This window comes from Trichosurus vulpecula, chromosome 3 (genome assembly GCF_011100635.1).
Source record: "Trichosurus vulpecula isolate mTriVul1 chromosome 3, mTriVul1.pri, whole genome shotgun sequence".
NCBI classification, from domain to species: domain Eukaryota; kingdom Metazoa; phylum Chordata; class Mammalia; order Diprotodontia; family Phalangeridae; genus Trichosurus; species Trichosurus vulpecula.
In genome coordinates, this window is record NC_050575.1 from 202143406 (window position 1) to 202156454 (window position 13049).

General features: G+C 44.6%; 1 protein-coding gene across 6 annotated transcripts in view; it reads left to right on the top strand.

The window, feature by feature from the left end:
- Nucleotides 1-13049, top strand: part of ZMYND8 (zinc finger MYND-type containing 8) — a 112539-nt gene that overhangs the window by 68549 nt on the left and 30941 nt on the right. For all 6 annotated transcript variants that reach the window (XM_036749410.1, XM_036749414.1, XM_036749411.1 and 3 more), the window contains 2 exons: nucleotides 3147-3290; nucleotides 9397-9549. In XM_036749410.1, the coding sequence (XP_036605305.1) occupies nucleotides 3147-3290; nucleotides 9397-9549 (297 nt within the window). The remainder of the gene's footprint in view (nucleotides 1-3146; nucleotides 3291-9396; nucleotides 9550-13049) is intronic.

Consider the following 13049-nt stretch of genomic DNA (forward strand, 5'->3'; position numbering starts at 1 on the left):
ATAATGGCACCTACCCACCCAGGGTTGTTGTTAGGATCATTTGAGATAACATGGATGTAGTATTTTCCAGCATTAAAGCACTAAAATAAAAACTATCCTCTTTCTCCTCCTCTTCCTCCCCTCTCCCCCACCTTCCATAACTTTCAGATAAGAAGTCCCATACTCTTCTCAGCCTTAACTTCCTCTACTGAAAAATGGGGATAATAGCACCTTAGTTATAATGATCAAATGAGATAATAAAGGCTATTCCAGAAGTCCCAGTGCAGTTTTAAGCTTTTAAAAGCTATTAAAACTTAAACCCGCACTAAGACTTTTGGGACACTCTGTATCTGTGATCTGGACACTTTTTGGGACACTCTGTGTCTGTGTATAAGTGCTTTGCAAACTTCAAAGGGTTGTATACGTATGAGCTGTGAGGATAATGATATTGTGGTCGTGGTGGTGGTGGTGGTGATGTCTTTATTAAAAGACTGAAAGCCCTAAAAAATGGCAAGGGTCTCTCATGTTAGATAGAATTTCCCCATCACAAAGATGGGAATTGAAAACACCAGGGGCAAACTTTTATTAAATGCCTATCACGTGAGAGGAACAGCCCTGGGAGAGATAGAAAGATAAATATGAAAGTGTTGTCCCTGATATCTGGAAGTCTAGTAAGGGAGAAGATGTGGAGGGCTTAGCCAGGATCCATTTTTTTATGTATGTGGGTGTCCCCTCTGGGGCTATAGACCCTAACCTCCTGAATATGCCTTTTCCTGAATTGTGGTGGCTCTTTCTCCCCCTCTCCTTTCCCCCCTCCAATATTTATCACCTGGTAGACAAGCCTCTGGTGATGACCCTCTCCACACTCAGCTTGGCTGCTCCTGAGAACACAAGATCCTGAAACTTTTTCATCTTGGTAGGTCCTAAGATCATACGATTCAGAACTGAAAAGGATTTTGTCTGCCTGTCTCATTTTGCAGATATGGAAACTGGGTTACAGATGAGTTAAGGGACTTGCCTGAGGCCTCAGAAAAGCAGTAATGAAGTCTGCTTCTTCTGCTACACTAAACTGCCAACTCTTGGCTCAGCTTTACTGGTATGGTCTCTGAGAACCCAGGGGCACATCCGTACCATTGCTGGACTTTAGGGGAGACAGACAGACCTAAGTGGTAAATGCCTGGGGAAGATAGATTGAAAAGTCACTCATGCAAAGCAGAACATAAGTGCAGACAAGAGGATAAAACCAAGGTGGTATGATAGGTTATGGGAAGGGGAGAGAAACCTGGGGTTATTTGGGAAGGATTCTTGGAAGAAGTGATCTTTGAAATGGGCCTTGAAGGAAAGGAGTAGGATCTGAACAGGTCTAGAGAGTAGATGAGGTATTCCAGGCCTTGTTTCCTCAACATGAAAATGTGGCTGCTTCTTTCTTTAGTCCTTTCTCTCCAAGGGTAAGTTATGGTGAAAAAATTAATTTGCCTTCAATCTTTAATAAATGATGACTGCTCTCTTCCTAGCATGCAGACCATTTTTATGTATGGAAGAGAGATGTTTGATAAATAGCTTTTTAAGTGTGATAGCCTTCAGATTCTGCCTGTTCAGAGCTTCTTGGCTTTTGGAGTCTAACAATTGTCTATTGAGATGATGAAAAGTGAGGAAGAGTCGTTTTATAGAATTACATAGAATCAACTTTAGGTTAGTGACTGAAAATTCAATTTAGTCCTTCCCACTTTGTGAGGTTAGCGTTTCTTATGAGCATCAGGTGCTTTAGATAACATGATGAAGTCTTTCCAAGGAAAGTGAAATTTTTTTCTTTTAAAAGGAACATGGGGCAGCTAGGTGGTGCAGTGGATAGAGCATCTGCCCTGGAGTCAGGAGGACCTGCGTTCAAATCTGGCCTCAGACACTTGACACTTACTACCTGTGTGACCCTGGGCAAGTCATTTAACTCCAGTTGCCTCAGGGGAAAAACAAATAAAAAGAACATTACTCTTGAGAATTTTATCCTTGGCCCTTCTGAGGGGTTTAATATACCAACCACATGAATGAAATATGTTAATTCCGTATGATCTGATGCTAGGATTTAAATTTATTCAAGTAAAGAATCTTAGGGGACCCCTAGGTGGTACAATGGATAGAGTGCTTACCCTGAAGTCAGGAAGATCTGAGTTCAAATGTGGCCTCAGACACTTACTGGTTGGGTAACTCTGGGCAAGTCACTTCACCCTGCTTGCCTCAGTTTCCTCATCTGTAAAATGAGTTGGGAAAGGAAATGGCAAACCTCTCCAGTATCTCTGCTGAGAAGATCTCAAGTGGAGTCATGGAGAGTCAGGCACGACTGAAGCAACTCAACAGCAACAAAGATAATCTTAGCCATTTGTTCTTAGGCATATTAATTTCATCCCATCCATGCACCTTACATCGAAAGTAATTTTCTTTTCATCTAATTTTCTGTGCATTAAAATAACAGCTTCTGCATTGAAATTTGCTTAGTAATGTTTGTAGGGGAGAATGACTTGCCCAAGGTAAAAAAGAGAATAAATTAAGGTGGAATTTGAACCTAGTTCCATTTACGAATCCAAGGCTCTTTTTGTTTGAAGTGCCCTAGAAGGAATTTGTGTGGGTATTTATTTAGCCAAAGGCAGTGTCTGGGGCCCCTTTCCCTTGGGGCCCAAGTTTGGCTGCAGTTGGCATCTCAGAACAAGTAAATGGCATTTATAATCGGGAACTAGAAATATTCCCAATGGTTATTGCAGGTCAGGTGTGCTGATGGGTGTGTTCTGTGGAATTTGGGACAGGCCTTGCAGACTTGTTTTACAGACAGCTGAGATGCTGAACTATTTAATAGGGGCAGTATCTGTTAAAAAAAAATTGGTCCTAATTCTTGGCACTTCTGGAACAACCATAGTCATTTTCATATAATCTGTATTTACTCTGAGATTTCCACATATTATTTGGGTTAACCCAATTTCACTTGGAGCTTAGATGATTTGTCTTAGAGCTTTATGATTCCTGGAATAGCCAGGGGTCTTCCATTCGGTAGCTTTGTTTGTGGCCTTTCCTTTAAAAAGTTAAATGCCAAACACACTGATCCTGGTCAGATCGTAGGCATTGTTCTCTCTCTCCTTATCGTTTGACTTTTTACCAGAATTGCTTTTCTGTTTTTTCAGCATCTCCAGCTTCCACAAAGACGGGCCAAGCAGGGAGTTTGTCCGGCAGCCCGAAACCTTTCTCTCCACAAGCTTCAACCCCTCTCCCGGCGGCCAAGCCAGAGAGAGCTTCCACTCCCGGAAGCATTCTGAATCTGAACCTAGGTCAGTTCCAACCTTCCAGTGCCTTGTGGTGGGATGATTGTATGTATACATGTGTGTGGTGAAAGTTCAAGCATCCCTGGTGGATGCGGAAAGAACCAAAGCCAAGTTTGACCTTTCCCTGCACCATCTTTGCTTAATGTTGCTAGATTGGGAATGGAATTTAGAGGGACTAGGAAAAGAATGAATGAAAAAGATGTCCCTTAACAGGGACATCAATAGGGAAAGGGAATAAGCATTTATTAAGCACCTGCTGCGTGCCAGGCACTGTGCTAAGTAAGTGCTTTACAGATATCACCTTATCACATAAGTTCATTTGGTTGGTTCTGAGGAATCCAAGGATCATAAACTAAAGCCATTTTCTTAGCACAATGGAGCATATTTGAATTGTGATTGTTGCTGGCATGATTGTTAGTGATAATCTAGTTCTCCCTTCAATTTATGGAGGAAACTCCTCTGTGAAGCCTAGCGGAGAGGGATTTGGATTGGCCAGTGAATTGGAAGAGTCTGGATGAGAATTCAGATCTTTGCATGTTTGCTCCTCTTTCCAAGATGTCACTCAGCTCTAAATCTTATCTCTTGGTGGGGCACTCACTGGTACACTCTGAAAGTGAATGCGTTGTCTTGCTGCCTAAGAATAAATGTCTTACAGTTCTGTACTTGAATAAATAGGGGTCCTTCTGGCCAGGTTTAGAAAACCCTCGTTTTCCTGACAATGTTATTTCTGCCAACCCACTGTGATTCCCACTCTTTTCTATTTTTTGTCCAACTAAAGAAAAGAAACAGTTTTTTTTTTAAAGGCCATGGTGGGGTGGAAGAACACCCACACTGACATTTCTTCTGCGCCAGTTGTGTGGTAGGAGCAGGTTTGTGTGGTCCTTTGCCACCTATGACTCTCAGTGGGCCTTTTCATCAGGATAGGAGCTGTATTCGGGGTGAAAGATTTTCTTTTTGTCCTTTAGACAGGTGGGAGGCCCCCCTGAGGCACAGAGGCCAAAGACTCTTGCTTTGGCAACCCTTCTGGATTTGCTGTAATGATTGACGTGCCTTTGAGGGTTTTGTTGGGTAGGTGGATTGTCGATTGAGTTGCTGTTCACTTTAGTTGTTGAATAGAACTGCAGTCTGGGTTGTGTTTGCACACATCCACACATTTTATTTATCTATATCTCTCCATAGACACACAGACACATACATATGTATGTTTGCATATTATGTATGTATGTCTATAAATGTATATGCCTATGTGTATGTATGTCTATAAATAGATGCATACATATAAGTACGTATGTATGTGTGAGATAGGGAGAATGATTATTTTTTATTCCCATTTTAGAGCTAAGGACACTGAGTCTGAGAGAGGTCATAGGTCCTTAGCAGTTATCCAGTCCCAGACCCCCCCATTTCCCAAAGGAGGCTGTGGGGCTCAGAGAGGGGGATTGATTTGTGCTAGGAGGCACACACAGCCCAGGGTTGGAGCAGATACTTGCTGATTCCAGATCCTACAGTCTTTCTGCTCCATGATGAAGCTTTCTCCTCTGGAGTGACTCATTCAAGGCACATGAGTGTTGAGAAAGGGCGAAAACTCGGGTCTTCTCATTTCAAGCCCAAGGCGTCCTCTCTTCTACCGTGCTGTAGACTTCTCGTTGGTGACCATCCTACAGTGGGCTTGGATGTACGTTGGGAGGAGTTTGACAAGATCTCTTGGGGAGCTGGGAGAGGGTCTGGGTGATTATCTAGGGACTCCGTAGCAAGTCCCAGGGTGATGACACTTGTTTGCTCATTGTACCAGACCAGAGAGGCAGGAAAGGGAACCTCATCAGAGGGGAGACCGGGGGTGCGCCAGGTAACGTGTCTGACTTTTAGTCATCAGATCTCCGGTTGAGTTCCTGCATGTCAGAACAGGCAGCATGGAGCATTAGAGTAAGCCTTGGAACCCTAGCCCTGCCACATGTGACCTGGGCCAAATTCCTGCCCCTCTGGGAGAACTCATTTTTTTCCTCAGTTACATGATGGGGGTGGGTAAGGTAGGAGAGATCGGGTAAGATACCTGGGTTCTAGATCTGGTTCTATCTCTGGTATTACCTTGGGCAGATGTCTTCTTTTCTGTGGGTCTCAGTTTCCTCCTCTACATAATGGTGGGATCGGCTCAGATTTCCAGGGTATCCCCTCTGCGGCTGATGGTGCAGTGCATAGAGTGCCAGATATAGAGTCTGGAGGACCTGAGTTCAGATGCATCCCCAAGACATTTACTAGCTCTGTGACCCCTTTGGACAAGTCACTTAATTTCTGTTCATCTCAGGCTCCCCATCTGTAAAATGGGTATATGTTAGCTCCACCTCCCCCACCCCAGGTTGTTTTGAGGATCAAATGAGATAATGTTTGTAAAAAAGTGCTTAGCACATAGTAGGCGCTCTATAAATGCTTATTCCCTTCTCCCTTTTCTCCATCCTTGTTATTCTGTGGTTGCTGTATAAATGAACGTTTTTTATTTTCAATTTTTTGAAGTGACTGTAATATGGAACAAAGTTAATCTTCTCTTCCCTTTGGTCTGCTTCTAATCTGGCCTCTTATCTCGTAGCTATTTACCTTTAGTTAAACCAAACTCGGGAGTTCTTTAGCACCGTGATCGAAAGTTGCCTTTCTGCCCCAAGAGCCTGAAGGGGGTGTTGGCCTTCAGTTAGTGGAATGTTGTTTAGTTCTGTACATTTCTCTGGGTTTGTTCGTCTGCTGTTTGAAGGAGACTTTTCCTTGACTTCTGGAGAAAGCAAGACCCTTGAGGCAGGGATGGCCCTCTCTGGATCGTTAGGAGAGCCTTCCGGACCTTCAGCCGGGCATGGGTCCTGAAGATAACTTTCCTTCCTGTTTTCCATCCTGGCCAATGAAGATGGTCAGGAAGAGCTTCGAAGAACAGCGCGTCGATGGATAGGACTCTGTCCGTGGTGTCCTCAGACAGCAGGCTTGTTCTCTAAACCAGCCATTGTGCTCATGGGTTGTCCTATGATGAAGCCTGTCGCTGTCTGCAGAGCACAAGTGTTGTGGGTGGGACCGGAAGAGGTGTGTTCTGATGTTCTCTGTTCCCACACAGAATGGAAGCTGGACCGATTGCTGTTGAACAAGAATGACGTAGTGTTGGCGACAGGGGCTTGACCCCAAAGTGTCGTAGGGTCATACGTGTGTGCCAGACAGAAAGGGTTGGGTTGTTGCTGGTGGATTAGGAGAGGCAACCACTGAAAGGGAAACCTTGGCAAGAGGAAGACCTGGCACGTTTCAAGGTGGGGGGTGGGGAAAGAGCTTCTGGGAAGATTATCCTCGAGGGAGTCTTGACTGGGGAACTACTCGGCTTTCTTTGTGCCTGCTTCTACAGGCGGATGTATTCGGGAGGCTTTGGAAGAATGAATGTGATAGAACAGTAACAGTAGAAGCCGTTATAATGATAGCAAGCATTCACACGCACCTTAAAGTCTGCAAAGTGAATTACAAATGTTGTCTCATTTGGTCCTCACAAGTGCTTGGACGGTGGTGCTCTTGTCCCCATGTTACAGACAGTGCTGGGAATTGGGTGCTGTTACTATCCTCATTTTACAGGCGAGGGAACCAAGGTAGAGAGCTGGGAGGTAGATGGTATTATTTCCACTTTGCAGATGAGGAAGCTGAGGTAACGATGGGAGGCAGGTGGTATAATTATCCCGAAATGGAGATAGACTTAAATTAACTTGCCCAGAGTCACAGGGTTTCTAAGTGTCTGAGGCTGGGTTTGAACGCAGGTCTTCCTGACTCCAAGTCTCTTGTGACATCTAGCTGCCTTGGTTTCCTTACTGCTGGGGAAATCCTTTTCCTCCTCGGGACACATCAGCCACTTCGCTTCCCTTCTCTGTGATTTTTTCTAAAATGATGGAGCTTTTTGGCATTTCTGGTTTAAGTCAGAAGTTCACTCCTAAAATGGAGTTTTGCTATTCCCGATAAATGCTCTTCACTAAATGTCCTCTGCTAATTTAAAACTATTAAGTTTCCTAAAGGCCAGAATTTCCTTTATGATGAAATGTACTATGAGTTGTATGAGTTAGGAAAGACTTTCTCTGTGAGAAGAGGGGAGATTAATGGCTCACATTCTTGTAGCATTTCAGGGTTATGAAGCACTTTCATCATGATGCGTACCTTCATGAGAGCAAGTGTGATGTGATGGTAAGGGTGCTGGAATGGGAGTTAGGACCTGCTGTGTGACCTCCAGCCAATTAGTTAACTTCTCTGGGCCTTGTTTTCCTCACCTGTAAAATGAAAGTATTGGATTTGATAATGTCTGAGGTCCTTCCAGCTCAATCTAATTAGGTTCTCTGACTCTGGGAATGTAGGATCTGATGTAAGTTGGTGGGCTAAGTGGAGAGAGGGTGCCCACCAGGTGGTAAGGAGCTTTGCTCAGAGGAATGTATGGTGAACCAGAGATGGTGATGGACCAGTTTATGGTTCAGACTTCCCAGGTGGTTTTAGGAGAAGATGCAGGTGAACCAGAAGATTTCTAGTAGTTTGAATTGGGCATTAGGAAGCAGTGAAAGTTATAAGCAAGGAACAAGGACAAAAGTTGGAGTGTGCTGAAAGTGGCTGGTGGGGGAGGGGGATGGCCTTGGGCTAAGAACTCTCGGGTCATTTGGAGATTAAAGAGAGGCTTCTGCTCCATATAATGCGCTGGTGCTCCCATCTTAGAATCATAGAGCCCTGGAACCTGAAGTCCCAGAACATAGTGGGACAGAACTCACAGGGGCCATAGAACATTGGATGTTCTAGCTGGAAGAGAACTTAGAACAGAATTCTAGACCAGGACCTTTTTTAAAGACCATTTGGTCCAGGGGGCCATGCATGTGGATGGGAAAAAAAATTACACCTTTATTTTCCCTAACTCCTAATGGAAATATTTCTTTCAATTATGAATGTAGGCAGCACCTTTTCTGTGAAGGTTTTCATAGGTTTCACCAGGCTGCCAAAGGAGTCTGACTCAGAAAATTTATGAATATTTGATCTAGTCCAATTTTCCTATTTTACAGAGAAAAAACTGCTCCCCGGCCCCCCGCCCCGCCCCCCCCCCCCAGTTTTGCCCAAGGCCACACAGGTCCTGTTTAAACCTGGTTCTCTTAGTTCCTAGTTCTCCTTGGATACTTAGTCCAAGACTTCATTCATCAAGCTGCCAAACTGATCTGTTTTGGGGGCGGGAGAGGGGTATGTAGGGAGGGATTAAGTGATCAGTTCTCTTCTTTGAGAGCCTTGAGAGGTTTTGGAGCCCGGAGAGATCCCCTGGGTAGTAGATGGAGGAGAGATTGATGCTGGGTTGAGGCCTTGTTGTTTAGGTAAGGGGAAGCCTTGCGAAGGTCTTTGGTAGGCAGGACTTGGAGAGGCCCAGCTAGAATCTTTTCAGTCTTCTTTATACTGCCCTCCCCCCCCCCCCTTTTTTTTTTTACAGCATGTTAGAGAATCCTTGGGTAATCAAATGGACTGGGTGGCAACTTAGTCTAGAACAAGGAAGGCCATACCAGCAGACAGATCTAGGCCTGGGTCACTCTGATGTCTACCACTGACTTTTTTCATAGGTAAAATAGAGGAGTTAGAGTAGGAGTTCTTAACCTGGAGTCTGGAGGAAATTAGGTGACACTGTGGATAGAGTACTGGACCTGGAGTCAGGCAGATCTGAGTTCAAACGCAGCCTTAGACACTTAGGCATATGATCCTGGGCAAGTGACTTAACCATAGTTTCTTTATGTCTAAAATGAGGATAATAGTAGCACCTACCTTTAGCGATGGTTGTGGGGATCAAATGGATCAGATAAGTAAATCGCTAAAGCACAGTGCCTGGCACTTAGTAGGCACTTAATAACTGTCGATTGATTAATTTGTTAAGACGTGTTGGAATTTAAGCACCTTGAAATAAGTTTCCCTCTTGATAGTCTTGTGTGTCTTTAAGATGATGGTACAAACATGAAATACAATTTAATTCTCTAACTCTCGATCTGCTCTCAGTTGATTTTGCTGGGGTTCTTTGATTGGCGCCATTGGTACTGAGCATTGCTGGTGAAGTTGCAGAGTACTTTAGGATTAAGTAACTGTATAACAACATGTCTTTCAGATCGGAGCAAAGTGGATATGGACCTGAAAGAACTGAGTGAGTCCGTTCAGCAGCAGGCAGCTCCTGTGCCCCTCATCTCCCCCAAACGGCAGATTCGAAGCCGCTTCCAGCTTAACCTCGACAAGACCATAGAGAGTTGCAAAGCACAATTAGGTATGTCCTGGCCGTGGATCAAAACGGGCTCTAGAGCGAAGCCTGTTTCTCTTAAGAACCAGAGGTTAGGTTTTCCCTCAAGTGGATTTCCTCCGTGGTCGATCGTTTGTCAGCCATTGGTTAATAATTATGCAGGAAGATAATTTGATCCAAACTATGGGTGGGTTATTCTTTAGCTGGGAGGCACTTAAGACACAGAGGAAGTTTTCTTCTAGGAAAGTTGTCATTCTTTTTAAAACCTTAGCAGCTCAGGGTTTTCTATGCCAGTATCTTAGCAACAATATGTATTTGGCATCGAATGCCATCCTTTTGCTCAGTCCTCTGCTTCCAGTCTGGTCTGTGTATTAGACCCTAAGTCTGCCGCAGGGAGGACTCGGACCTCTGGTAGGAGGGCTGCTTCTCCATCTCTGGTGTCCACCTGTCACCCAGTTCTCTCCTGTGGCTCCAAGAAGCTGTAGCATGTGAAGCAGTAACACCCCAGAAAACCATGTCAGCAGAGGGGTTAAACCTGGTTGAGGGTAGCCGACAAGCCTCAGACCCATCAGTGAGTTAGCAGGGACATTTACCCCAAGCATGTGAAGACTTCCCTCAGCTGAATGGGCCAATGAGAACAGTTTATTCCAGTGGCCATGAAGGAGGCTAAAGCAGGCGGTGTGGAGCACTTAGAGCTTGGTTGGACATCAGAGATGCCTAGGTCATCCACTGCATCTTGGGTCATTGCCAGTCTTCTCGACTTTCGTCTGGCCACTGGCCTTCGATGACTTTGGAAGAGAGAATGAAACTGACGACTTGGCACAGCTCTGCGTCACTTAAATCCCATTCACGTACTAAGCAGGACTTGAGTATCCTTGGTCCTCTCTGAAAACAAGACAAACAACAAGTCTGCCCCAGTATTTTCTGCCATACCTCCACAAATGAGCGGCAGTGTGATGTGGTGGCTAGAGTGCTGGCTCTGATACAACTCTGTGACCATGGGCAAGTCACCTCACCTCTGTGAGCTTCAGTTTCCTCATCTGTAAAATGGGAAGGGGGGAGGTTAGACTAGATTGCTTCCAAAGGTCTCTTCCGTTCTAAGTCTAAAATCTTAGGAACTTTTATTCAGGGCTTAGAGATAGAGGATCTGGGTTCAAGTCCTAGCCCTACTGCTTGTAACCTTATGACTTTGGGCAACTTGGCCCACTGGGCTTCCACTTCCTTGGCTTCATCATGGAGGTGGGGCGTTGGACTAGATCAGTGGGTCATCGGGTATTAACCACCTACAGTGTGTTAGACACTGTAGAATGCAAGCAGAAAGAATGAAATAGTCCTGGAAAAGGGGCTTACGTTCTACTGAGGGGCAAAACCAAGACAGATACAAAGGCAGGTAGAGTCCAAATATCCAGTGGTTGAATACCTGTGGTTAAACCCAAGGTACTTAGGGAGGCTGTTAGCAGTTGGATTCAGGGAAGGTGCTTGAGCTGCCAGGAGAGAGCTCTGCTAGATGTCATCTTAAGGTTTCTTAGAGCCCTGATCCAGTGGCTACAAAATCTTTACCCCTTTTCTGTCCCACTGCCAGCCCCCAGCCTACTTGGTGCCACTTCTATCCTTTCCTGTTCTCTCTTCCCTCCTTTCTCCAAACTCCAAATACCTTTTCCTTTAATTGGCCTCCTTAAATCTGGCCCGTCTTTAAGGTCTATCACTTGGTGCTGCTTTGGTGGTGAAGCCTTCCCTGATCCTCCCAGGCTGTGGACCCTGAGCTTGCTTTTCTGAGGACCTGTAGGTCTCCTCAGGTGTCCTCTGTACGTTACAGGAATTAATCATATGTTACCCTGTTTTGTTATTTAATTAAGTCATGTCTCTCCTGTCTCCCCAGCTAGACGTGAGCTCTTTTGCAAAAGTCATATCTTTTGTTTCTCCATATTCATCAATTAAAAAAAATTATTTTTAGCATTCATGTGAAAAACATTTTTGAGTTCCAAATTCCTTCTCTCTTTCCCTACCGATTGATAAGGCAAATGATATGATAGCAAATATATCTGTGAAATCATGCAAAACATATTCCCACATTGGCCACCTCATACTCATCATAATTGATAAGTCGAATTGCCTCAAGTCAGTAAGCATTTATTAAGCACTTATTAAGTGCCAGACACTCTAGTTTTCTTCCTGGTAGGTACTCTGTGAAGAGTTCCTGAATCTAGGACTAGAAAGTATTAGGGCTGATAGTGTAGGACCTTTCGTGTGTGCCCCAGAACGGGTCCAGAATGAGGTTGAACATTGCATGCATGTAAGCCAAAGGGAGACGTCATCATGGTCATAAGGAAACCCCTATCCCTTTTTCTGACGCACGTAGGCTCACAGAACAGCCCAAGTGAGCCAGGAGGCCTGGGTTCTGTCCGTCCTTAACCCACTGCGTGACCTGGAATAAGTCACATCCCTTCTGTTGGCTATGCAAACCTTACAAATCACTTCCCTTTCTGAACCAGCCTCAGTTTCTCTCCCTGTAAAATGAGAGGTTTAAGCCAGAAGATCAATATAATTTCTTACAGCGACTAAGCTTTTATGATTCTTAGATGCATGTGAATCAGCAAGATTTTATCAAGCACCTACTATGTGGTAGGAGTTCCAATAATAGCTAGCATTTATATAGCCCCTTAAGGTTGCTTTACAAATATTATCTCATTGGATCCTCAGGACAGCCCTGCAAGACGGGTGCTGTTATTTATTGTCTCCATTTTACGGATGAAGAAACTGATGTTGAGCAAGATTAAGCGACTTGCTTGGTGTTGTACAGCTAGTAAGCGTCTGAGGCAGGATCTGAACTTGGGTCTTCTGTATCCAAGGCCAACATTGTACTGCACCACCTGGCTGTACATAAAGATGTAGAATGAGGTGATCCCATCTCCCAAGAATTCTCAACATTCAAACAGAGGAGAAAATAGGTATACATGTAATTATATACGGAATGCAGAGGGCACTCTTTGTAGCAACACTGCAAGGTGGTAGTGTTTGCAGTATTCCTTTTTGCACATGAGAAAACCAAAGTTTCAAGAAAGGAAGAGAGTTTCCTGTGAGTAAAGTTGATAAAGTTGGGAAGGTGCAGGGGTGGGCAGCTAGGGTGGTGCAGGGGCTTGGGTCCATGCCATATGAAGATTGGTGGAAGTAACTGGGCATGGTTAGCTTGGAGGAGACTCCAAGGACCATAAGTATTACAGGACTCTTAGGAGGAGGAGAGACAAGAGTTCTGTTTGGCTTCAGAGGCTAAAACTAGGAGCAGTGAGTAGATGTTGGAAAAAACCTCTTGGGGCTTGAAGTTAGGGAAGACTTCCTAAATATCAGTTATGCAAAAGTGGAATGGATGCCTTGGAAGTTGGGGGTTCCCCTTCTTGGAGGTCTTCCAGAAGAAGCTAGATGACCACTTGTCAAGTATGTATTGGTGGGTATTTTTTGTCTTTTTACATTGTTGTTTCATTTTCAGCTCTGAATTCTCTCTTCTTCCTTCCCCTTTCCCTCTCAAGAAG